At 36.5% G+C, this 25984-nt stretch overlaps 2 protein-coding genes and 1 long non-coding RNA gene across 5 annotated transcripts in view; all 3 read left to right on the plus strand.

Annotated features, from left to right (window-relative positions):
- Window positions 1-6296, plus strand: part of ipcef1 (interaction protein for cytohesin exchange factors 1) — a 32817-nt gene extending 26521 nt beyond the window's left edge. For 2 of the 3 annotated variants that reach the window (XM_087297866.1, XM_087297867.1), the window contains 2 exons: window positions 1-170; window positions 5415-6296. The exon at window positions 1-170 is cut by the window's left edge and continues 12 nt beyond it. In XM_087297866.1, the coding sequence (XP_087153992.1) occupies window positions 1-170; window positions 5415-5648 (404 nt within the window). In that variant the 3' untranslated portion in view covers window positions 5649-6296. 3 annotated transcript variants of the gene reach the window in all.
- Window positions 6297-9075: 2779 nt separating this feature from the next.
- LOC147832095 (uncharacterized) lies at window positions 9076-11745 on the plus strand. The gene is made up of 3 exons (XR_015518132.1): window positions 9076-9157; window positions 10147-10993; window positions 11197-11745. It is a non-coding gene; the product is annotated as an uncharacterized LOC147832095 (long non-coding RNA).
- A 10019-nt stretch (window positions 11746-21764) lies between these two features.
- Window positions 21765-25984, plus strand: part of tiam2b (TIAM Rac1 associated GEF 2b) — a 79805-nt gene continuing 75585 nt past the window's right edge. Inside the window, exon 1 of the mRNA XM_087297927.1 lies at window positions 21765-21893. The gene's annotated coding sequence lies outside the window, so the exon portion shown is untranslated. The remainder of the gene's footprint in view (window positions 21894-25984) is intronic.

The following is a 25984-nucleotide window of genomic DNA, read 5'->3' on the forward strand; positions in this document are numbered from 1 at the left end:
ACGAGATGGAGATGCTGTATCTCCATCTGAAGGAGGCCAGTTTGTCTCCCACTGGAGCCCTGCAGCCCTTCACCAAACGCGACTTCAGATCCTCCTTCATCAGACGCTGCAAAGATGAGAACATTAATGACAAACTGCACTTGATCAGAGCTCTAAACAGCACTTTAAAGGTGAGCAATATGTGCCTGCTTAAACATTGGAAGCTTCTAGTTTGCTAGTTTTGCTCTAAATGAAACTCAATCATTATGTAATCTAGAAATTGCTTAGATTGTTTACACTGAAGTAGAAACTGGTGTTTGTTTTCTGTTTAGCCGGTTTAAGTTTTCACTTTTCACCAGAACGGTTTCTACCCTCAGGCAACCTGTCTCATGAACTATTGATGATAATTGTGGAACAAACAATACTATCTATGCTAATATACAGTTGAAGTCAGAATTATTAGCCCTCCGTTATTTTTTCCCCCTCAATTTCTGTTTGACGAAGATTTTTTTCAGCACATTTCTTAACAACAGATTTAATAACTCATCTCTAATAACTAATTTCTTTTATCTTTGCCATGATGACAGTAAATATTTGACTAGATATTTTTCAAGATGCTAGTATTCCCCTGCTGAAAAATCCAGCTTAAACCAGCCTATATGGTTGGCTGGTTTTAGCTGGTCAACCAGCCTGGTTTTTGAGGGGTTTTAAACACTTCCATGCTGGTTTCCAGCCATTTCCAGCCTGGTCTTAGCTGGACAGGCTGGAAAGTGACCAGCTAAAACCATCTAAAACCAGCTTGACCATCCTGGTTTAAGCTGGATATAGCTGGTTTTGGCTGGGCTCCCAGCCTGGCTAGGCTGATCAAGCTAGTTTTAGCTGGTCATCTCTCAGCCTGACCAGCTAAAACCAGGCTGGAAATGGCTGGAAACCAGCCTGGAAGTGGCCAAAACCCCTCTAAATCCATCCTAGGCAGGTTTAAGCTCGATTTTTTTAGCAGGGTCAGCTTAAAGTGAGATTTAAAGGGCCATGTTTCAGCCACTGTTGCCAACTATTTTCAACGAAAAGGTGCTAAGCTCTGCCCGAAAAGTTGCTAAAAGTCACTAGATTACATCATACTTTAATTTGCATATCAATGACGTCATCACGTTCTATTATTTCTGTTTGTTTAACAGCCTATATTTAATAAAGAGGTATTTATATTTGCACTATGCTTTATGTTTGCATGTCAATTCAACTAAATTAATTGCTGTTTGAATACAGTATATTAATAGATGTGTAGTGAATTTGCAGCAGTCTCTCAGATGTAATAAACTCAAGACAAGTTCTGAAACTCACACTTAAAATATCTGTGACTGTGAACAAGATAATAATAAACGATTTAATTTAATTGGAAAAAAAAAAGAAGAAGCAGATCGGTTTGACTGTACAATCTCAAAAATAGCATTTATCCGCCGATAACGATATATCGTGCATCCCATCATTTATTTACCCTCCATCTGTTCCAAAGCTGCTTTATTTTGTCTGTTGGACACAAAGGAAGAATGTTGGGGGGAAAAATAGCCATTGACTTCTGTAGTATTTTTATTTCTACTATAGATATGAATGGCTGCTTTATTCCAACACCCTTTAGTTCATCTCCTTTCGTGTTAAACAGAAGAAAGAAAATCACATTTTTTTAGACCAAATGGTGAAAATGTTCATTTGTGGGTGAACTGTCCCTTGAAGTCAGTCTTTCTTTCTTTCTTTCAAAAAAAAAAGTGCTTGATCATCTCTTATTGCTTCATAGGTGTATATTTCAAAACAGCTTTGGGTTTTCTGTAGGTTTATAGTGCATTTGCTAAATGTTTCCGAACACTGAAATCTATATGAGGTTAAATGTGGAACTACAATGTGTCTCATGAAAGCATTCCTTAAACTTTAGTACAGTGGTTCTCAAAGTGGGGGGGGGACCCCCCGAGGGGTCGCGGGGCAATGAAGGGGGGTTCCCTGGTGATTTCCAAAAATCTATTTTTATTAAACCATAAGAATTAACATATTTTATCCATAACTATACTGACAATAAAAATAGTCGTTTATAGTTACTATATACTATATAATTACTATAGTAGCTTATAGTTACTAGTTCTATTGGATTGCGACCCCTGGGGTAATTACATTATATTAAAGGCAGCAATAGCGTCAGATGCTTTTTGATTTTATAACATCAGGTTATACTTTCTGGCACATTTAAAGCACTGACACAAATTTAATTGGTGCGTCTGCGTCATTGCATGCAAGGCTTCTGTATTTATAACCACCTCCGAGGATATTGGGGGTCGCGAGTCACTGGCATTGTTATTTTGGGGGTCGCGGGCTGAAAAGCTTGGGAACCCCTGCTTTAGTACAACCGGTCCATTTAGTTAATAATGATCATACAATGACGACTGTCAGTGGTCAAACATTAAGAGATATATGACTTCCTGTGCCTCAGTATGAAGAGAAGCCAAGTTCACTCCCTCACATTATTAATATATTTTATGTGCTATGTGTGTGTGGTCATAGAGCAATGTTATTAATGCTTTCTATGTGTGAAGTGTAGGAAGTGTTTGATTGGACAAGACGCTCCAATCTCATTGTGACTCATCAGGGTTTTAGGTCCTTATTCTCAGAAAGACAAGCTGTACGAATGCATGTGGGTCAAAGATCCATCAGATGTCCTATTTTGGTGTCCGACTAGAAAAGCAGACAATCGCTGAAGTTTTTTTATTTTTATAAAATAGTTTTAGTGTGTGTAGATATAGATATATACTGTACATATGACGCAAAAAATGCCAGATATGCTGTTACCCACAGTGTTTCTCATTTTATATCTTATTTCATTGTTTTTAAACTAAGTCATGTACTTCAGAGAACTGTGTGTGTGAATGTATTTATATGTATGTTTGCTTACAAAGCGATTTCTGGCTGCGGGCCTTCTTATCTGCTCTCACTTCTGCAGATTTATAGGCCCTCCAGAAACTTGCGTTCTGTGAATGAACGTCGCCTCGTGGTTCCATGAATGCTTTCCCGAATGCTCGTGTTCAATCTGCCCAGTTGGTGGAATGATCTCCCTAACTGCATCAGAACGGCAGAGTCACTCGCTGTCTTTAAAAAGCGACTAAAAACTCAACTGTTTAGTCTCCACTTTCCCTTACTAATCTGCAACTACCTCTCTGACTCCATAACTAACTACAAAAAAATAAAATAAAATAAAAAAATTACTAATGCTTTCCTTCTTAGACTTTACACACCTGAAACTTGCCTACAGCACTTATTCATTGTTGCTCTTATAGTTGTGTAAATTGCTTCCTTGTCCTCATTTGTAAGTCGCTTTGGATAAAAGCGTCTGATAAATCACTAAATGCAAATGTAAAAGAAATAGCAGTATAATACTTTTGATAATATACAGTTGAAGTCAGAATTATTAGCCCCCCTGAATATTTTATTAATGGAGAGAATATTTTTTCAGCACATTTCTAAACATGTTAGTTTTAATAACTCATTTCTAATAACTGATTTATTTTATCTTTGCCATGTTGACAGTAAAAAATATTTGACTAGATATTTTTCAAGACACTTCTATACAGCTTAAAGTGACATTTAAAGTCTTAACTGGGTTAATTAGGTTAACTAGGCAGGTTAGGGTAATTAGGCAAGTTAACGTATAACGATGGTTTGTTCTGTAGACTATTGGAAAAAAATAAAGCTTAAAGGGCCTAATAATTTTGACCTTAAAATGGATTTAAAAAATTAAAAACTGGTTTTATTGTTGCAACAATTAAACAAATAAGACTTTCTCCAGAAGAAAAAATATTATCAGACATACTGTGAAAAATTCCTTGCTCTACACATCATTTGGGAAATATTTAAAAAAGGAAAAAAAAAGCAAAGGGAGGCTAATAATTCTGACTTTCAACTGTATATTGGTATGCAACTCTCTGGAATACTTGATTCTGATTGGTCAATCATAACATTTAAGAATAGAAATACTGCATACTTATTCGGTGTGTACATGTGCATGTGTTTTAACAACAGCAACAAAAAAGATAAAAGGAAAATATGAAGAAAAACTATTAAAACAGGCAACCAGTAAAATGCTGAGTTTTTCTGAATTTTTATTTTTTTTTTGTATTGTTTCCGTGTTCAGCTGATGACTTCATTGTTTTTGAACAACACAGTATCAGTGCTTTCACTTTAAAAGTGTTAAAGCAATGTTTGGTAAAACAAGATCCTGATTTTTCAGTCACAAAACATAAAACAAGTTTTTCTAACCAGCTGTCATATAAAAAAAAAAAACACTAAATATTTTAAACGGCAAAGAAATGATATTAGACTTTTTATTGCATAAAACACAAACACTTACATAAGAAATGTGATTATTAAGTCCAGTCAGTATAGTCAAACGCAGCTGAATACTGATGTACATGTGATTTTTCAGGGTTTTTTTATTTTTGATAAATTTGTAACAATTTCAAAGACTCTTTTCACGTTGTCATTATGGGATATTGTGTGCAGAATTTAGAAGAAATATATGAGTTTAATCCGTTTTGTAATAAGGCTGTAACATTAACAAGAGTGGAAAAAGTGAAGAGCTACCAATACTTTCCAGATGCACTGTAGATTGTAAAGTGTGCAAAAAAAAGTTCTGGTTTCTAGTCTAGTTTCTAGTCTTGTGTTCTAGACAAGCAAAGCATAATGTCTTTTTCTTAAAGAAAAAAATATGTAAAAATTGAGTTTTCCCCTAAAACAAGCCAGGTAAGCAAAATAATGGTATGTCAACAGGAAAAACAAGATAATCTTGCTTATTTTAAGTGAAAACCTGTTTAATTTTGCAATATTATTTCTTAAAACAAGACAATTTTGCTTGCTTGTCTAAAAAATGCTGCTTTATTTAAGATATTTTTTAATATTTGGCCTAGAAACAATGCAAAAAAAAATAATAAAAGCATTTTTTTGCATTGTAAAAAGAAATTGACTAAACTTGCTGTACAGCTTCTTTGAAATGATTCAGCTTTTAACCCAAGTACTCCACTTGACTCAATTTAGGTCAACTAAAAAAAAGCTCTGCTGTAAGCTGCCTTATGATTTAAAGTTGAGTTAACTTTTTGGTTTTAAATACATGAACAACTTAGAACCACTTTATTGTATGATAAGGACTTGTAGTTTTTTTGTGAACTATCCCTTTAAATCTGAGTGTGTTTTTTTTCCAAAATGTGTTTGATCACCTTCTGTTGCTTCACAACCATACATTTCAAAATACAAAAAAATATACATGGTGCAAGCTACAATTCTTAATTTCCAGCAAGTCTACAGACACTAGATGGCAGCATTGATGAACCAAAACCATGCCTGGCTTAAACTAACCAGCATGTGATTCTCTCTGTCTCTGTATGTGTGTTCGTGCGGGGTTTCAGGCTAAGGAGGCTGATCTGCAGGCCATCGAGCAGGTTTTGAGTGAACCATCTCTAAACAGGTCTAAATACAGACAGTGGCGAGACGCGAATGTGCTCCTGCTGCAGGAGATCGGAGAGAAACACAAGAGCGATGTGGAGAAACCGATGGTTCAGACTCGACCTCAGCGCCAGTCGCTGTACGGCCCCAACACTGCTGTCCCTGCTGCACGCGTTTACACAGAGACCAGCCTGTGAAGACCACAAGACCGTTACACACTCAAACAAACACTCCTCAACACTGGAGATACACATCGAGGAACTGAAGTAAAACGATGGTTGGTCAGTTTTCTCTAAATTTCAGAGCCAAACTCCTCTCTTTGATTATTTGGGATCGTTTTAAACTTATTTATTTGCTTGTTCACATCATTTATTGTCTTGATAAGATGTGTTTGTAATGCTTTACCAGTTAAACCGTTGTTTTAAATAGGATTTTGGACTTTTTGGGGGTTGAAAATTGTAAATATGATAACTTGTGGAACATTAGTGACTTTAAAACATGTCACGGTAATATTTCTACATCATTTTCACCCTCATACAGTATGTATTTAAAGCCCCTGTGTTCTTGTATGAAATCTACGCTCCGTTTTCTCAACTTTACCCTTAAAATCTTTTTAGGAGTTTAAAATTGACCTGTTTTTAACGTGGTCTTTGTTTTTATTTTTTTAGATGTACATATTTTAGGATTTTACAAATACCTGTACAGACAAGTGTGTTAAGTATTGTACATTTTTGTTTAAATGTCTGTGATTCAACTGTATAGATGTTTACTCTTTGGATTATTCATTTATGGTGAAAGTGTGCGAAAGGAAATAAAAATGTCTGTTTTTTTTGGTTCTTTCTAAATGTGAAAGAAATCTCACTATTTAATAGGTTTATTACCTGCTTATTAACTGTATATTAGTACTTATAACGTAGATCTTATTCTACAGGGTGGGCCATTTATATGGATACACCTTAATAAAATGGGAATGGTTGGTGATAATAATGTCCTGTTTGTGGCACATTAGTATATGTGAGGGGCAAACTTTTCAAGATGGGTGGTGACCATGGTGGCCATTTTGAAGTCGGCCATCTTGGATCCAACTTTTGTTTTTTCAATAGGAAGAGGTTCATTTGACGCATCAAGCTTATTGGGAATTTCACAAGAAAAACAATGGTGTGCTTGGCCCCCCTGCACCCAAATTATCAAAATATGAATATATTTGTGACTGGTGGCTCTGGTAATTGTGATAAAATCTGTTAGTTCCTACATGTGGTTGTTTTTGTGAGAAAACTGACTTCATAAGTTTATTTAACGCCAGCTTGACAGCCCTTTCCTAAAGATCATTGTTGAGAGGAATGAAGGCAATTCTGAGAAAAGAGAATGATTTGATTATCTGTGAGAAGAGTCCGCTTTCACTTTCTTAACCCAATTTGACATGTGAGAACTAAATTTAGAGATTTCCTTGAAAGGGAGAAAAAAAAAAGAAGTCTCAAAACGTAAACAATGCAGTATCTCTAGCATGACAAAGTAAAAACATGAGACAAAAAAACAATGCATAGAGACTCATAGAAAAGAAGAAAATAACTATATTGTTATTACTGGGCACTTATTAGGTACACCTTCCTAGTACCGGGTTGGACAACCTTTTGCCTTGAGAACTGCCTTAATCCTTCATGGCATAGATTCAACAAGGTACTGAAAATATTCCTCGGAGATGATAGCATCACAGAGTTGCTGCAGATTTATCAGCTGCACATCCATGATGTGAATCTTCCTTTCCACCACATCCCAAAGGTGCTCTATTGGATTGAGATCTGGTGACTGTGGAGGCCATTTGAGTAAGTACACTCATTATCATGTTAAATAAACCGGTGTACCTATTAAAGTGGCCGGTGGGTGTCAGTTAAACAATATTTTAGATAAATGCTCATTCACAAAAGGACTGAAGAGATTACACAGCTGAAAATAAGAAGAATGCTTAACACAATATAGATTAAAATTTGATTTATTTTGATTAATGAAAATGCATATAAAATGAATTTTAATACCATAAATAAAGCTAGAAAATATTCATAAAAGGCTTAAAAAAAGACTTACTTGAATTAACAATATTGTAACGCCACGCCAGCAGAGGGAGCCCTCATCCGACTACTGACTCAGCTCCGCTCCCTCTGCAGTCACTTCCTGTTTGTGCTGTATTTCAGCAAGAGCTCAGGCCATGCTTCCTTGCCAAGTATTGCCAGTTTACCTGCATTACCAAGCACTATTCCAAGTGACTTTCATGACTGTTTTACTGTGTATGATCCTGCCTACCTTGATCAAGTACGTTATCTGTTTTTGCCCTCTTGCCCTTTTCTGCTCACTGTTGCCTTGAACTTTTGCCTGCCTTTTCACCACATCCTCTGAATTTGCCCCTGTGTATCTTGATCTGTTTTGGACTGATCATTGTTGCACTGATCCTCTGCTTGAATTACTACTATGTCTCCAGGAATTGCCCGTTTGTTGTTTGGTTTGGACTGCTTACATGTTGCCAACTCTCTGCTTGTTTACCCATTGATGTCTCTGTGATGTCCCATGAATAAACTTCTGCATATGGATTCTAACACAGTCTCAAACTCCCAATTACCAATATGAATAAACATTTAGCTTAAAACATAAAGAACAGCTATATATTGTTGTTCAGTGTTACGCTCATCACCTGTTTGAAATATAACATTAACTAGAACAAATAACGCCCTGCTGAAAAATCCAGCTTAAACCAGCCTAGGCTGGTTGGCTGGTTTTAGCTGGTTGACCAGCCTGGTTTTAGAAGGGTTTTGGCCATTAGAATGATTTCCAGCCTAGTCTTAGCTGGTCAGGCTGGAAAATGACCAGCTAAATCCATCTAAAACTAGCTTGACCAGCCTGGTTTAAGCTGGACATAGCTGGTTTAGGCTGGGCTCTCAACCTGGCTAAGCTGGTTTTAGTTGGTTATCTCCCAGCCTGACCAGCTAAGACCAGGCTGGAAATGGCCAAAACCCCTCTAAAACTAGCCTGGTCGACCAGCTGAAACCAGCCAACCGGCCTAGGCTGGTTTAAGCTGTTTTTTCTCAGCAGGGAGGTTTTATTTTTCTGCAGATGTTTGAGATATAGCATTTGAAATATTGACATACAACAATAAAACCCAAAATTAATCTGGTAATAAATTGTCTTAGATTTTTGAAAAAGCTAAATTGTTGTTGCAAAAGAGAGTAGCCTATTTTTTTAAATTCACGTCTAAAGATATGAGGTGATGTGAAAGTAAGTCGTTTTTTCCTCAACTGCATCTTACATTTAATGCAAACGAAATGCAAAACTTTATTATCGGCTCGCCATCTGCGAGAGATGAATGTATGTATAAACTGACAGAAACTTTTTGAGAAAAGTCCAGCACACGGATCCCGCTCGGCCATCTGCCGCCATCTTTTGTCTTCCCGCACAAAGAGTTAATCCGGCTTCTGTCCCGTTCTCCTTCACTGACACGCATTAACATGAGAATAGAGGAGTCTGGACACTTTCAGCTGACGGCCTGCAGGGGGAACCATCGAGTAAAAATGCCTAAATTCACAACTCAATGTCCTTCTTAACTGCTACATTTGGTATTAGCTATGCTGGAAACGCGGGAAACCTCTGAAGGATGTTTTTCAAGGTGGGAATTCAGGCATCAACGCACGGGTCGTTCAACAGGGAACGTCCACTTTTGGTATGGCAAAAATCTATATTATATTACATTTAAACTTGGCTAGTCCACATTAATCAATAACTTTTTAACTTAATGGAAACATAAATTACATCTTAATGAGTTGTTGTACATTTGTTTACCTTTTTGCCAATATTAAAAAAGGTTTATAATATAATTTCTTGATTTTTTTTAGCACATGTACACTTCCTGACTAAAGTCTTGTTGCTTATCCACATTTTAGGAACAACAAAATATTTCATTTCTAGCTAATCATTTGGTATCAGAAGTGGCTTATATAAAAGGCAAAGGCCTCTTGATTACGCTTATTTTACCAAAATAAAATATGATCATGTCTTGATTTTTAATGATTTAATTAGGACAGTAAGGTCTGACTTTGCTTAGGCATGCGAGTCGGTTGCACTACCAAGGAGGCTAAAGACCATGACCTCTAGCATCTGTTGCTAGAGCAACTTTAGAGGTCAGAGGAGTGAGGTTTACCTGCACAGCACTTCATTAGCTTGCCTCTGTTACATTCATCCCCTTAAACCTCGCTCCCATCTGGGTCACGGCACCAATGTAACCCCACCAGTAATACACCACCCAACCCGCTCCGAGCTGGGATTGAACCAGTGACTCTCCGCATGGGAATCGGTTGCTCTAACACTAGCCGGCCTCATTGCTGTTACACTGTAAATTAAGAAAACACATGCAAATATTAGAACACTGGGGTATCCGGACGACCTACTGTATCACTTTCCATACTCTGTAGTGTGAATCCAAAGGACACTAGAATATCCCATGAACCGGCAACCTTCCGCATGGGAGTTGGTTGCTCTTCCAAGGAGGCTAAAGACCATGGCCTCTAGCGTCTGTCGCTAGAGCACCTTTAGAGGTCAGAGGAGTGAGGTTTTACCTGCACAGCACTCACTAGCTGGCCTTCGTTACACTTGCACCGTAATAAAAACTCATAATGAAAGTGGTCATTTCCTAAAACTGTCATGACTTCCCAGTTCTATCTTTCAGTGTACATTCAAGCACGCCCAGTTCAGACCGAGCTTCACAAGCTAGATCAGAGCTTCAAGTGTCTTCCTCCTATATAGTGTGTGGCTTCATTCTGTGGATGCGACGTTGGCTCTTTCATTGGCCTGCGAAAGGCAGAAAATGTCAATTTGGAGAGATGTTGAGGTTCCAGCACATTCCTCCGGGGGGAACTGTGGTTTTGAGCTGTGACTCATTGTAAACCACAGAGCAGCAAACTCTCCACTGATTCTTCTGCTTTGACTCATAATAGTATATAAGAGAATCCATTGCTCATTCTAGCAAAAATATAAAACCCTGCGAAGGGTTTGTTCATTTTCCAGGGAATTGTTGTCGACGCTCTGTAATTATATGGGACGAGTTTCATGGTTTAGGGTGAGACTCCATATAGCATACTTCTTATAACATTGCCTCTTTCCCATGAACATTTATCTTCACTTCTTTGTGTGCTCCATGATTTATGTTTTCAGTTACTCTGCGTAAGCCTATAGAACTTATCAGTAAAGTGCCATATTAAATGAGTATCTTTGAAATGACATGGATTTTATAATTAATAACAATGTTTTAATATGTTTATTGATGTTCACTTATAGTGCTAATATTATACACTCACCGGCCACTTTATTAGGTACACCTGTCCAACTGCTTGTTGATGCAATGTAATGTACAAAGCAATAAGTTTGTTCTAATTGTCCTGACATTTTCTGCTACAATGTGCTGTGTGCCTTCTTTTAGCACTTTGCAGAGTTCTTTAGGTTTAGAGTGTCTTATCTTTCTTTTTCTTTCCATGTGATTTCATACAGCCTCAATAATATTCAGGTCTGGACCATTACATGACTGTTTAATGTTCAGTTTTTCAGCAAAAGTCTTCCCTTGGCACTACTGTTTGTTTTAATTGTCCTGCAATGATGTGCTGTGTAATATCAGGCTTCTTTTAGAACTTTCCAGAGTTCCTTTTTAGGTTATCAGTGTCATCTTTTTTTTCTTTCCAAGTGATCTCGTGCAGCCTCAGTACTATTCAGGTCTGGACTCTGTGGAGGCCATTTCATGACTGTTTAATGTTCTGTTTCTCAGCAAACGTCTTCCTTTGGCACTACTTTTTGTTTTAATTGTCCTGCAATGATGTGCTGTGTAATATCAGGCTTCTTTTAGCACTTTCCAGAGTTCTACTTCAGGTTTAGAGTGTCGTATATTTCTTTTTCTGTCCTGGTGATTTCAGACAGCCTCAATAATATTCAGGTCTGGACTCCGTGGAGGCCATTTCATGACTGTTTAATGCTCTGTTTCCAAGCAAAAGTCTTCCCATGGCACAACTGTTTGTTTTAATTATCCTGAAATAACGTGCGGTGTAATATCAGACTTCATTTAGCACTTTCCAGAGCTCTTCTTTAAGTTTAGAGTGTTGTATATTTATTTTTCTGTCCTGGTGATCTCAGACAGCCTCAATACTATTCAGGTCTGGACTCTTTGGAGGTCATTTCATGACTGTTTCATGTTTTGTTTCCAAGAAAAAAATCTTCCCTTGGCACAACTGTTTGTTTCAATTGTCCTGAAATAAATAATGTACAGTGTAATATCAGGCTTCTTTCAGCACTTTTCAGAGTTTTTCTTTAGGTTTAGAGTGTCTTATCTTTCTTTTTCCATCGTGGTGATCTCATAAAGCCTCAATAATATTCAGGTCTGGACTCTGCGGAGGCCATTTCATGACTGTTTCATGTTTTGTTTCCAAGCAAAAGTCTTCTCTTGGCACAACTGTTTGTTCTAATTGTCCTAAAATAAATAACGTGCGATGTAATATCAGGCTTCTTTCAGCACTTTTCAGAGTTAGTCTTTAAGTTTAGAGTGTTGTATATTTCTTTTTCTGTCCTGGTGATCTCAGACAGCCTCAATATTATTCAGGTCTGGACTCTTTGGAGGCCATTTCATGACTGTTTCATGTTTTGTTTCCAAGAAAAAATCTTCCCTTTTGTTTCAATTGTCCTGAAATAAATAATGTACTGTGTAATATCAGGCTTCTTTCAGCACTTTTCAGAGTTTTTCTTTAGGTCTAGAGTGTCTTATCTTTCTTTTTCCATCGTGGTGATCTCATACAGCCTCAATAATATTCAGGTCTGGACTCTGCGGAGGCCATTTCATGACTGATCATGCTCTGTTTCCAAGCAAAAGTCTTCCCTTGGCACTACTGTTTGTTGTAATTGTCCTGAAATTAATAACGTGCTGTGTAATATCAGGCTTCTTTCAGAACTTTCCAGAGTTCTTCTTTAGGTTTAGAGTGTCTTATCTCTCTTTTTCTGTCCTGGTGATCTCAGACAGCCGCAATAATATTCAGGTTTGGACTATTCACGTTGTGGAGGCCATTTTAATGACCATCTGTGTTTCATCAGCGGTTTTCTAGCTCCAAATAGGATTTCACTGCAATTAGCAGATCATTATGATGCTGAAATTGAAAACTGTCACCACTGAAGGAATAGCATAATGGAATAAAACCTACTGTCTGTACTTTTAAACACTCTCAATTCCATCAATTCAGACAACGTTGCTAACAACACTGGTAGAAATGCAGCTCAAACCATTACAAACACTCTCTGTCCAACATTACAAAGACTAACAGCCCCTTTCACACAGTGATACCCCGGTAAATATCTGGAAAATTTCCGGAACGACTTTACCGGTATATTCAAAAAAGCGCTGTTCACACAGGCAAGGACGTTACGGAACTTTTCCGGAAAAGAGCATTCACACATCCATTCCAAAATACCGGTAAATTCTGACATCATTCACCACAAATGAGCTTTAAACGGCTGCGCTTGTATTTGTAAACATTTGACTAAATTACAAACTCTGTGGATGATCAATATTGTGAACAACTTTCGCCGGATCACTTTCTCATGTCGAGATGTTCATAACATGTGCGTGTGCAGGCGCTCACAGGCTGTTTCACAGGCACACGCAAAGCTTGAAGGTAAACAAACAACGGCTTATCATAAGCATCTCATCGATGATTATTTACACAGTTGGCATTAAGAAGAACATATAAACGTGATCTGACTAACTTCTAGCAGCTAAATGTGTCAGGAAAAATATTCAAAGGCTTTTATCCTCACAAACCGTGCGGACGTAAATGCGTCTGACTGTTGTGATTGGCTAAAGCAGACGTCTCACGTCAGCACGTTCTAGACGTGCACGCGCTTATTACGGCAATCTTCCTTCTGCATTCACACAGCGCAGCATTCCGGCAAATTGCCGGTAATGTTACAACTTCTCTTTCCGGAAAATAGCCAGAACGAATTTACCGGTATTTTCAAAAAGGACCTGTTTTCGGAAAAGTCTGTATGTGTGAAAGGGGCTATTGTCTTTAACGTCTTAAATATTGAAACCGAAATAATTCAAATTCTACCCTGACTCCTATTCTAACAAACCATACATCAGCTGAAAGGTAATTTATTCAAAAAAATTGACAAAAAATACACTTATGACTTGTAATTTTGTGGTAAAGGGTCATATTTATATACATTATACCATCAGTAAAGCAACTGATTTAACAATGTTTGGCCTACAACTGGCACAGTACTCTCTATATGTATTTTAAACATGGATCTGATTCTGAATAATAATCAGTTCCGGTTGCTTCCCACCCCTTTATTAAACGTCCCTGACAACGATGCCTTTAATCTCTCCTCAAATCCCACTGTGCAAACTCCAATCTTTCTTTATCCTCCGTGTCAATAAGCCTCATGATGAGTTTCTTTCCGCCTCGGTGGAGAGAAATGAATGATAATGTTGACTGTCTATATCTACTGCGGGCGCTTCATAACCCATGAGGCCTTTGATGTTGTTTCAATTGCTTGATATGATTATATGTCTACATTCTCATGAGATGTCTAACTTTTGTGTCCCTCGGCTATGATTCGGTAGCGTGAACGACCGCTGTGGCCATTAACTAGGAAATGTGAAATGTCGCAGTCAGATTGCAATGTGTTCGCACCCGCGGGAGGCCGGCGTTGTAATGCTGTGTGTAATGGCGTTTGTGTGATCAGCAGCCACCGTTTGAGCTGCAGGCTACAACAAAACACACGCGCGTCTCTGTGAATGAGGACGACCCTCTAAACAGACATGACCTCAAACTGAAGAGCGGGAGTAACAATGGAGCGAAGACCTAACCAGTCAAGCATGGACAACATGCATTCTAATAGTCTGGGTTTGAATCTCCGTGAGATGGGAGGTCAAAGGGTTGATGGTGAATTATACTGCCTACGAAAGTTAAGTGGGGAGGGGAATTGATGGCGATTTGTTTCAGAGATGGGGTGAAATAATAAAAAGTAAGTTGTTGTGTGACTGAAGGGCTTTATTTTTTTAAAACTGGCTGGAGGTACATTATACCACTTATTACATAAGTACTTGCCACAAAGCTAAACAATTGATCCGAGCTGTAATAATTTACTCTTTAAATATATGTAAAGCTGACGGAAATGGAACCGGCTGAATACAGCCTACACTAATCTACTTATTATTCAGCCGCAAGATGGCGGAAAAACATTCGAACATGACATTTAAACATATAAATATTGAATATGATGAGGATGATTCGAAGTACCCAGATGAGCCTGTGTTATTAAATTTAGTGGTTGTTATAAAGGTATGTTATTCCCAGATAACATCTAAAACTAATAACACAGGCTCATCTGGGATCTTTGAGTCATTAAGAACATTAGTAATGCGTTCACATCCATATACATACTACATTCACAGTCCTCCGCTTGTTAAGTAGTGACGTTTTGGTGATGTATGTAATACTGTTTCCGGGTCCAAGCCGCCACTCATTTGAATTGAGAAAATATTTGTTTATGACCATAGAGAAAATATTAGTTTATGATTCGTTATGACTTTTTTGATCATATTACACATTAAAGTGAACTTGATATACAGTCATGATGTACACGATACACGACAGTCTCTGGACTTCTGGACTTTTACAATTTAAAAAAAATTAATAACTTTCTGGCCATCTGATATAAGGCATGGATATATATATATATATATATATATATATATATATATATATATATATATAACCATATATAACCATATATATAACCATATACATACATATATATATATATATATATATATATATATATATATATATATATATATATATATATATATATAAATTGCAATCGTGATTTTTTTGAAAGTTAATTATCACCATTTGTTGAGTCTCCGCAGTTTGATAAAGTGATTGGACCTGGAAGCCGCTTTGCATGACGTCACACTTAACAAAATAGATAACCTCACCGTTTTTGACTGTTTGACGCCATCTTGTCACTGAAAAATACGTAAGTTAGTGTATGCTCCATTTATTCATTTTCAGTAAAGAATTAATAAACTATTATGGCTTGGAGCAATGTTTTTTGTTTCAATTTTTTTTAATTTTGTGGCAAGTAACCATGTAATAAGTAGGATAAAATACATACAGGCAGTTGTTTTTACAGAATAAAGTCCTTCTGTTCTATTCAACAGTGCTTTGCGTCGAGCTGCTGATAGGCCTGTCAGGTTTATTCTGCGATAACAACCTCCTGGATGTACTTTATTCCCAAAACAAACCGTGGAATGTTGTGATTGACCAGTGATGTTTTTGTTAGCTTCTGATGTTTCTGTAGGGCTATTTACTTTCTCCTTGTGTAAAAACAATACAAGTATTATCCATTATTTGTTCACGTATTAACGTTTACAAATTAAACTTTTCAAGAGTTTTTTGTTTTAAAGCAGATTGTTATAAATGCTATTATATTTTTATCTTTTGATCCAGTTTCTATGGATAAATAAGCTTCAAATATTTGCTTGACCGTGTTAAAAGCTTACCTCATTTTTTGTTGTTTGTAAGACGGCAATTTGGTTTTTCTAACATTCTTCAATGGCTTTACAAGGATTTCAGACAAAACAGTCTGGAAGTTGTTTGAAAGAGCTCAAAGTGTCTTGTAGAAATTGAAATCAGGCCTCTCCTGTTAACACATTAAATGTCTTAAAATGTGTTTACAAAGACACGTGGACACGTCTTGTCTCTACACAGCCAGCCTTTAGGACAACAAAGCATTGAAGGAACAGATGCTGCTAAATGGTCTTCTTACTCTTGTTGAACACATAAGGAGAAACTAAAAGATATTGATCTTTCGGCTTAGTCCCTTTATTAATCTGGGGTCGTCACAGTGGAATGAACCGCCAACTTATCCAGCATATGTTTTTTTACGCAGTGGATGCCCTTCCAGCTGCAACCCATCTCTGGGAAGCATTCATATACACTCATTCACACTCATACACTATATGGACAATTTAGCCTACCCAATTTACCTGTACCGCATGTGTTTGGACTGTGGGGGAAACCGGAGCACCCGGAGGAAACCCACGCGAATGCAGGGAGAACATGCAAACTCCACACAGAAACGCCAACTGACTCAGCAGAGGCTCGAACCAGCGAGCTTCTTGCTGTGAGGCGACAGCACTACCTACTGTGCCACTGCGTTGCCCGTGATGATTTTAAGAAAAACTTAAATAAACTTTCCTACTTTTGGAAATAGGCTTATTTTACAACTCCCAAAGTGTTAAGCATTTTTGAATTCATTTATCAGGTCAGATCGGGAGCACTTTTAGCTTAGCTTAGCATAAATCATTAAATCGGATTAGACCATTAGCATCTTGCTTAAAAAAGTTCAAAAATAGTTCTGTCTTTGCATCGTGTATACTAGGACCAAGAGAAAATGAAAAGTTTCTACACTAAAGCAATAAAGTCACTTGAATATTGTCCCAGAATAAGAATATAGCTCCTATATCAACCTAGAAAATTGCTATTTTCCGTTGGTTCTTAGTACACAAAGCAAGGAGAGCCAAACTTTAAATAAGAAAATGATCAAGTCTAATTTTTCAGTGAGATGCTAATGGTCTAACCCAGGGGTGTCCAAACTTGGTACTGGAGGGACGGTGTGCTGGAGAGTTTAGCTCCAACCCTAAACAAACACACCTGAACCAGCTAATCAAGCTCTTACTAAATATACTAGAAACTTCCCGACAGGTGTGTTCAAGTAAGCTGGAGCTAAACTCAGCAGGACACCCGCCCTCCAGGACCGACTTTGGACACCCCTGGTCTAATTCAAAGATGTATGCTAAGCTAAGCGTTCCTTGAGACTCTAAGATGGGCTGAATGGATAAAAATGGTAAAACACTGCTTTTTAACTCTATAGGGGAGTAGAATAATTAGCCTATTTCCAAAACAAGTGGAGTCTTCCTTTAGGTCTTGCAGTAATACAATAGCTTTTTTGGAAGGAAACTCTGAAAACTAAGCAGTTCTCTGAAAGAGTTTCTGTTTCACAGAAGTAGGTCATAGATATTTGGAATGATGTAAGGCAGGGGTGTCAAACAGCCCAGCACAGTTTCGTTTCAACCCAACTCCAACATATTTACCTGTAGGCTTTAAACAAGCCTGAAGGACTAAGTTAGTTTGATCAGGTGTGTTTAATTAGGGTTGGAACTACACTGTGCAGAGATGCGGCCCTCCAGGAACTGACTTTGACACCTGTGATGTAAGGGGTAAGTAAATGGTTACAGAATTGTACATTTCGGGCTAAATATAATCATAAGAGGTTAAATGCTTTTGGTTTGGTCCAGTTTGCATTGGTTATCCCTTCTTACTATATTATATGGCATGGGATGTTTTAATTAGACAGGTCATAAAAAGTTTACACTCTCAGAGAAGGGGCTTTTTTCCAATACAAAATGTTCTTGCAACTGTTTAAATGTTTGTTCTATGTGCAGTATGAATGTAATCCTGCCTCATTCATTATATTGTCATTAATATATGATCCTACAACATCACTTGCATAGCTTCTGTTTGGTACAGTATGTGCTGAGAACACTGTTATACAATCAGCTCATTAAACTGTCCACATGTGGCAGAAAACAAGCACTCAGCAAACTAAAATGAAACGGGTGTGATTGACATGTGGTTACTGTTCTCAGGGTTTTAACAAACAAGATTAAAATGATATGCAGATCTAAATGCAATTCAGGGCCGGAGTGGGACTCCTTTTCAGCCCTCGAGTTTCAAGCCTCAGACCGGCCCACCTCAGTTCATGACTGACTATATTAAAATAAGGTCATTTCCAATTCAGTTTCTAATTACACTATCACGTCTTTTTTTTTGAGAAAACAGCTGCTTTATAACTTAAAATGTTCAACAACCCTAACAGTATTATATGTCTTAACAATAAAAATATAAAATATATCATACTCAGACAAGAATCAAACCCGGGTTGGCAGCGTCGTACTCTAACGTGCTATCCACTGGACCACAACAGCTGTATATTAAAGAGTGACTCATCTGAGTTATATCATCATTAACCTGCAGGCTGGTTATATATAAAAAGAGCAGAGCTGCGCTAAAATAATGAATAAGAAGACTGGTCAAGTAAATAAATGAATTAATTTAAAAAGTGTGACTGCTGAGAGCAACAGATTCTGGAGCATTGTGGAGGATAGTAGCATTTGTGTGCACTTCCAATATAAGGATAGCTGATGTTGTGCTGCATCTTCTTTTGTTACAAAAAGTAACTGTGTAGTTACAAATACAGTAAAAATCTGTTTGCTAGTTATACATACATGAACACATTAGTGCATTGAATTACTTTACGTTTTTGTGAGCTAAACTGGGTTTTTGTGAACTAAGCATTGTATCAGTTGATATCATATGGTTATTTTCTGTAAATTTAACAGATTTTTTTAGCAGTGTAAATAAATTAGAGCTAAATTATAAATGTTGTGTTGATTGAACTAAACAACATTACCTTATCTTTATTTAACTTAACTTAAGTTCACTCAAATAAATATTCTTTCTTTAAGGTAACTTAACTCGGTTACGTGGAACCTGTTGACATAAAAAAGTTCATTAAAGCCAACAAATAATTTTTTTGAGTGTAGGGACACTGGCCCTCGCGGCCAAAAAACGGACCGGCCCACTGGGAATTCTCCCGGTCCTCCCGATTAGCCAATCCAGGCCTGATGCAATTTCACAAACTGACACTTTTCATCCGTTTTCACATATAAGCTGTAATCATGACAGTCAGAGAGATTCTGTCAAATTGTTTAGGGGGATTTTTGACTAATTAATCTTGAATATGCTATTTTTTGGTAGGCATGTGATGATCTGTTTTTTGTTGTATGATATATTCAGCCTGACCTCACGAGGAAACATAAGTATTTTACGTTTTGACAGTTTAGTGGCTAATTCGTACGAGTTCAGTCATACGAAAATGTACGATTTTGAAAAGGAGGCGTGGCACCCAACCCCACCCCTAACCCCAACCGTCATTGGGTGATGAGCAAATCGTACTAAATTGTACGAATTAGACTGTACGAATTCATACAAATTAGCCACTGAATCAAAAAGTTAAGAATTGCCGTGAGATCGTGTTGGATATATTGCACCAAAGCATATTGCGCTTAATCTAAATTATTATTTTAAGACTGTTTTATGCCATTCAGTGTATAATACCAGAATGACAATCGGATAGCATCATAATTTAAGCACACTCTTCCAAAGAACACATCATGCTTTATTAAGAATATTTAATTTAATTGTGACAATTTAATAATGAGGCATTGGAAACAGAATGTGAAAACGCATATCCTAAACAAATACATAATAATAAATGTTAACAAATTGTAAGGTAAAAAGTAACAGAGGCTGCGATATCAATGCATTAAATTATACTATAGTACCTTAAAGTAAACGCTATTGTGTTTTTTAACCATATTGACACTGACACCTCCAATAAAGATGGAGAGGTTGCGCAATCAGCTAACATGTTGCTAGAATTAGTTTTTATGCATGGGCAATACGAATTGCATCAACAAAAATGACTGAGGTCATGCCCATGTGTTGTGCGATAAGTCGATATTGATTATTGTGACAGACCTATTTTTTTAGTTTGGTGGCATCTTAGCTATCGGTTATTTCTGCTTCTAATGCCTTATTATTCGGTCAATGTCCAACATCCAACCTAAAATCAACCAAATATCAACGTCTAATTATGTTACAAATTGACGTTCTCTAGACATTACCACTATGACCTCTATGAGATGATGGATTTGGGTCACTTTCCAACACAACCTTAAATCAACCAAACAACAATGTAATTTGATGTCCTTATTAGTCGACAAAATAACGTCCTTAGATGCTGGCTAGACATTGAATTTTGGTCACCTGTCCTCATGACCTAAATCTAACCTAATATTAATGTCTTACGATGTTGTGTGCCCGCTGGGTAAAATCTATAGAGAGGGAAGTAAGATTGGGATTCAGATGCCTTTCAGCCCTCCATTCCTTTCGGACACAACCCTTGAGAAATAAAGTCATGTGAAATGTGTAGTCAATAAGAGTAAATGAAAGTGTTTTGTTTTACTTGTATGTTTTTGTGTAGGAGACCTCCAAAACCTTTAAAATAGCACAATTGGAGTGGTAATTTTCTTTTTTATTTGTAATTTCACACAAAGGATAGTTCACCCATACTGCAAATTCTGTCATTATTTACTCACCCTTTACAAATGCATTGAAGTAAAGTTGGTTTTATATTCGCATATTCAGACATTCCCCTTAATATTATCATTTCAGAAAAGTATTCATTGCAAATTCTAAATAGGGAAATTATAATAGCAGCAAATGACTATCAAAGTACAACATTGTTCACAGTCAAATAAAGTGTTATTGTTGTTTTCAAGTCATACTTGCATGCTAATTCCGATCGAATATTCAAAGTAACATGGTATATATAGACTGCTACATAAACGAATGTGTGAAAATAAAACCAACTTTACCTCTATTACAAATGCTGGGTTCCACACAATCCTTTTATGTTGTGTCTAGGCAAATATATTAAGTTAACTTAATTGTTTTTACAATTTTAAGTTGACCGAACATAAATCAATTAAGTTTTCCACAAAAAACTTAAGAATTGTGTTGTTTCAGCTAAATCAAGCAGTTTAAACAAACAGCAAAAATTAAAAATGAGTGTATTTGAGGTTATTTCCTCTGTTGAACACAAAAATAATATTTTGATGAATGCTGAAAATCTGTAACCACTGACATCTATTTGTTTTGTTCTATGGGAGTCGACTGTTATGAGCATTTGTCAACATTTGAAACCACCCGAAGGTGAGTAAACCACAAATAAATTGTAATTTTTGGGTGAACTATCCCTTTAACCGTACACTCATGTCACTACAAACTAAACTCATCACTCTCACGATATAAAAAATGTTCGAAGGAAATGGTTTCAAGGAGAAAAGGAGTGAATTCATGAACCCGTTCATCAGTGTAAAAAAAACCGACTTTAAACAATTGGACCACACAGTGCAAATAAACAGTGCGTGCAGTAACTTTACTCACGTGCACTCCACTAAAGCTAGATAATAATGAATAATATTAACAGGAATGCGAATAACAACCCAGTGTTTTTTCAAGTGGGTTGTTTGGAGACGGTTTGGAGACTGTTGGAGGAGTGGTTTCAGCGCGCGCTTTGGCTCATGATGGTCATTTGGCGTTACTCGCTCAAAGGCAGAAGGACGACGTGTGCTTGTTTTAGAAGAAGATGACGATGATGATGCCATATTGAAGGATTTTTCTCGTCTAAACATAACTGCAGCGTTTTACGACCACTTCAGTTCAGCTTTGGTGAGTAGAAAAGTTACCTTCATTTGTTTAGCGCTACGTTTGATAGCTATTTGTTTGTAAAGGCTGCGAAATTTGAGTTTGGAGCTGTCAGAGTTGAGCATAACACACTTCTATGTTTGGCACATTTAGTTTTTGACAAAAATATATATTGTATTTGGGCTTGTATATTTTAAAACATCACCATAAGTCAGGAGAACATGTGAAATGTGTTACAGTGCTGCTTGTCACAATATTATTAAACAGCACTAGACAGCAAGTAGCATCTACACTGCAAAAAATGCTTTTCTTACTTCGATTTTTGTCTTGTTTCGAGTCCATATGTCTAAAAAAATCTCAAGAATTTTCTAGACAAGCAAAACATATTGTCTTGTTTTGAGAAATAATATGCCATAATTAAGTGAGTTTTTCCTTAAAGCAAGCAAAATAATCTGCCAATGGGGTAAGCAAAATAATCATGTCAAAAGGAAAAACAAGATTAATTTGCTTACCCCATTGGCAGATTATTTTGCTTGTATTAAGGAAAAACTCACTTAATTATGGCATATTATTTCTCAAAACAAGACAATATGTTTTGCTTGTCTAGAAAATTCTCCTTTATTTAAGAATATTTAGATATTTGGACTTGAAACAAGACAACAAATCTAAATAAGAAAAGCATTTTTTGCAGTGTATGGTAAATATAGCCTACTCAAGAAACACAAGTGTGTGTTTGTCATTTCATCATAGCCAAAATTGAGGTAAAGTTGGCTTTATATTCTCACATTGGTTCAGTGACAACTTGTGACATGCTCCTCCTTACTGTTTACCATGGTATTTTGAATATTCGGTCTGAAATCACTTGTAGTATTAACAAAACAAGCATTATATCAAAACAACATTATCAAAATTACTTATTTAAACAACATTAGCCCTATTAATTTGACTGTGAACAGTGTTGTAGCCTACTTTGATAGTCGTTGGCTACTCATATAATTTCACTATTTATCATTAGCAAAGAATCCTTTTCTGAAATTATATTATTAAGTATAAATTCCAACTTTACCTCAATATAGGCAAATATGAAAACAATCACCTTTATTTTAAACTAAAATGCCACACTATGGCGAGACAGTGGTGCAGTAGGTAGTGCTGTTGCCTCACAGCAAGCTGGTTCGAACCTCGGCTCAGTTGGCGTTTCTGTGTGGAGTTTGCATGTTCTCCCTGCCTTCGCGTGGGTTTCCTCCGGGTGCTCCAGTTTCCCCCACAGTCCAAAGACATGCGGTACAGGTGAATTGGCTAGGCTAAATTGTACATAGTGTATGAGTGTGTGTGTGTGAATGTGTATGTGTGGATGTTTCCCAGAGATGGGTTGCGGCTGGAAGGGCATCCGCTGCGTAAAAGCTTGCTGGATAAGTTGGCGGTTCATTCCACTGTGGCGACCAAGGATTAATAAAGGGACTAAGCCGACAAGAAAATGAATGCCACACTATTTCTAAAAGGTTCTTGTATAGGCAGATATATTGTTTTTAATGAAAATACAATATTTAGACACTTTGCTGTCTTCAAATTTTGATACTTCATGATTTTTTGGGCTTTTGTTATGAAAATGTTAGCCTTAGGTTTACTATAAGCTAGTACACTCCAAACATTGACAACATTTGCATTGAAAATGCAAATGCAAATTACAATGACACTCCCTTCCGCCAATAATATAGATCTGTGTTTTTAATGATGTTAGGGCTCAACAATAAGGACTGCCCTATGGCCCGGGGCCAGTGTGAAAGATGCTTGGGACAGTAGACACCATTTTTACTGGCCCGATTGGGAAAGTGCTGCCTTGTCACTAAAGTTTAACTTGCCTGCGACTATTTGTCAATTGTGTGCATTTTAAGCTTCAGCTTTTTAGTCTTAAAATGCTACCTTCTCTGATGTCGATTGCTTTTTGGATCCTCCTATCTGATTTGATGTTTTGAGCATGCTATTTTTCCTGTATCCTGGTAACAACCAGTACAGCGAAGAGACGGCAACATGGCAGCAATATCAAATTAAAAGTCTAAAGTAAAATGTCTGTTTATAACGTCTTGGAAGCAGACATTTACATGAAAACACAATGAAAAAAATGGTGATTATTATTACTTTTTTATTTCATTTATTTATTTATTTTTTCACAATTTTCCAGTCAGCCACCTTTTGTTAAATAATTTCGAACTGCAATAAAATACCTCCACATTTCCCATAATGCAATTTTTGTTTGCATAGCTCTCAATTGTGCTCATACATTTATTAACATTTTTCAAATATTAAAATTGTAGATTCACAGAAGTTATTTTTGACACATTATTTCAAATATGTGGCTAAAAAATAAGTATTAACTTGTCTTTTTTATTTTTTTTAATGGGGCCAGTGAAAATTTTGGCAGGGCAAGTAAAAATCTGAACCATTGGCCCGATTGGACCAGTAGAAAAAATCCTTAGCGTTGAACCCTGTAATCTGCACTTTAGCTACTCGTTAGATTTTCTGTTCAATCAAATGTGCAGATGATCTCTTTAGGACTGCATGATAGATCAACATAAATCTCACATGCTTAATTGTGCAGCCCTATTGCTGTAGAATTTTCTATAAAAAAAAAAAAAAATTCACACAATCATATTTGGTCAATAGTGCGTTGATCGCTGTGTAGGTGATAAACGATTCAGACAATGTAAATATTCTTTCCACTGGAGCACACACACACAGTCCGCTCTGGTTGAGAGGCACAACAGCACAGAGCAGATCATGTGCATGAGTCTGTGCACACCCTTTTGAGTTTACCCAGAATGTTGTATTTTGTAGCGACATGGAAGAAATTAGAGGGAAAAATTCTTAGACTGCCTTAAAAGGATAGTTCACTCATCGTCAAATGTTTTCAAACCACTATGGGTTTCTTTTTCTGTTGAACACAAAATAATGTTGCAACCATAGTAGGAAAAATTAGCACTATGGAAGAAGTCAATGGCTACCCGTTTCCAACACTTTTCAAAATATCTTCTTTTCCTGTTCAACAGAAGAAAAAAAATCAAACATGTTTGGAACAGGATTAATAAATGATGATGGAATTTTTAATATTAGACTTCAGTGGAAATTACAGTAGCGCACTTAATAAAAAAAAAAGAAGTGTGCATATATTTATTTGTGTTTGTAAAAATGTCTACCAGCCTGTCATAGGAGCCAGGAGCCCGCAATAGTCAGATTGCAGCATATGCAATGTTGAGTTGGGATTATTATTGGTCAGAACCATTAAATCATAACATAACAGAGTGAAGGTTTATCATTGGCACGTGTTTTAATCGCATTTCAAGAGCATTCAGGCACAAAAAGTACAACTTTAATGAAGAATGATTTTGCTGAAAAATGACAACTACACAGTGTTGTTTAACATTTGACGTTTCATTATTTATTTTTTGTACCTGAATACTTATTTTAACAGTTTATTATTATTTATTGTACTTTTTCTGTGCTATATTGTAATCATGTTTGCTTTTGATTTGTTAATTTTTAATTTTTTTCAACAATATTTACACCCTTACAAAGGCAGTTTATTCCGCTGTGGTGACCCCGGATTAATAAAGGGACTAAGCTGAAATAAAAATGAATGATGACACCCTTACAAAATCACCCCAGTCAATCTAAATTAATGATTTCTTTCTTAAACATATCTATTCAAGCCATCTTGTGACGTTGTATTCATATCACAATATATAGAGTTGAAGTCAGAAATATTAGCCCCCCTGTTTATTTTTTCTCAAATTTCTGTTTAACGGAGAGAAGATTTTTTTTTCACCACATTTGTAAACATAAAAGTTTTAATAACTCATCTCTAATAACTGATTTATTTAATCTTTGTCATGATGACAGTAAATAATATTTGACTGGATATTTTTCAAGATACTTCTATACAGCTTAAAGTGACATATAAAGGCTTAACTAGGTTAATTAAGTCAAAGTTATTGTATACCGATGGTTTGTTCTGTAGACAGTGAAAAAAAATAGCTTAAAGGGGCTAAAAATTTGTACCTTAAAATGGTGCTTAAAAAAATTAAAAAATGCTTTTATTCTAGCTGAAATAAAACAAA

The sequence above is a fragment of the Danio rerio genome, chromosome 20, assembly GCF_052040795.2.
Source record: "Danio rerio strain M-AB ecotype USA chromosome 20, GRCz13ab, whole genome shotgun sequence".
In the NCBI taxonomy this organism is placed as follows: Eukaryota; Metazoa; Chordata; class Actinopteri; order Cypriniformes; family Danionidae; genus Danio; species Danio rerio.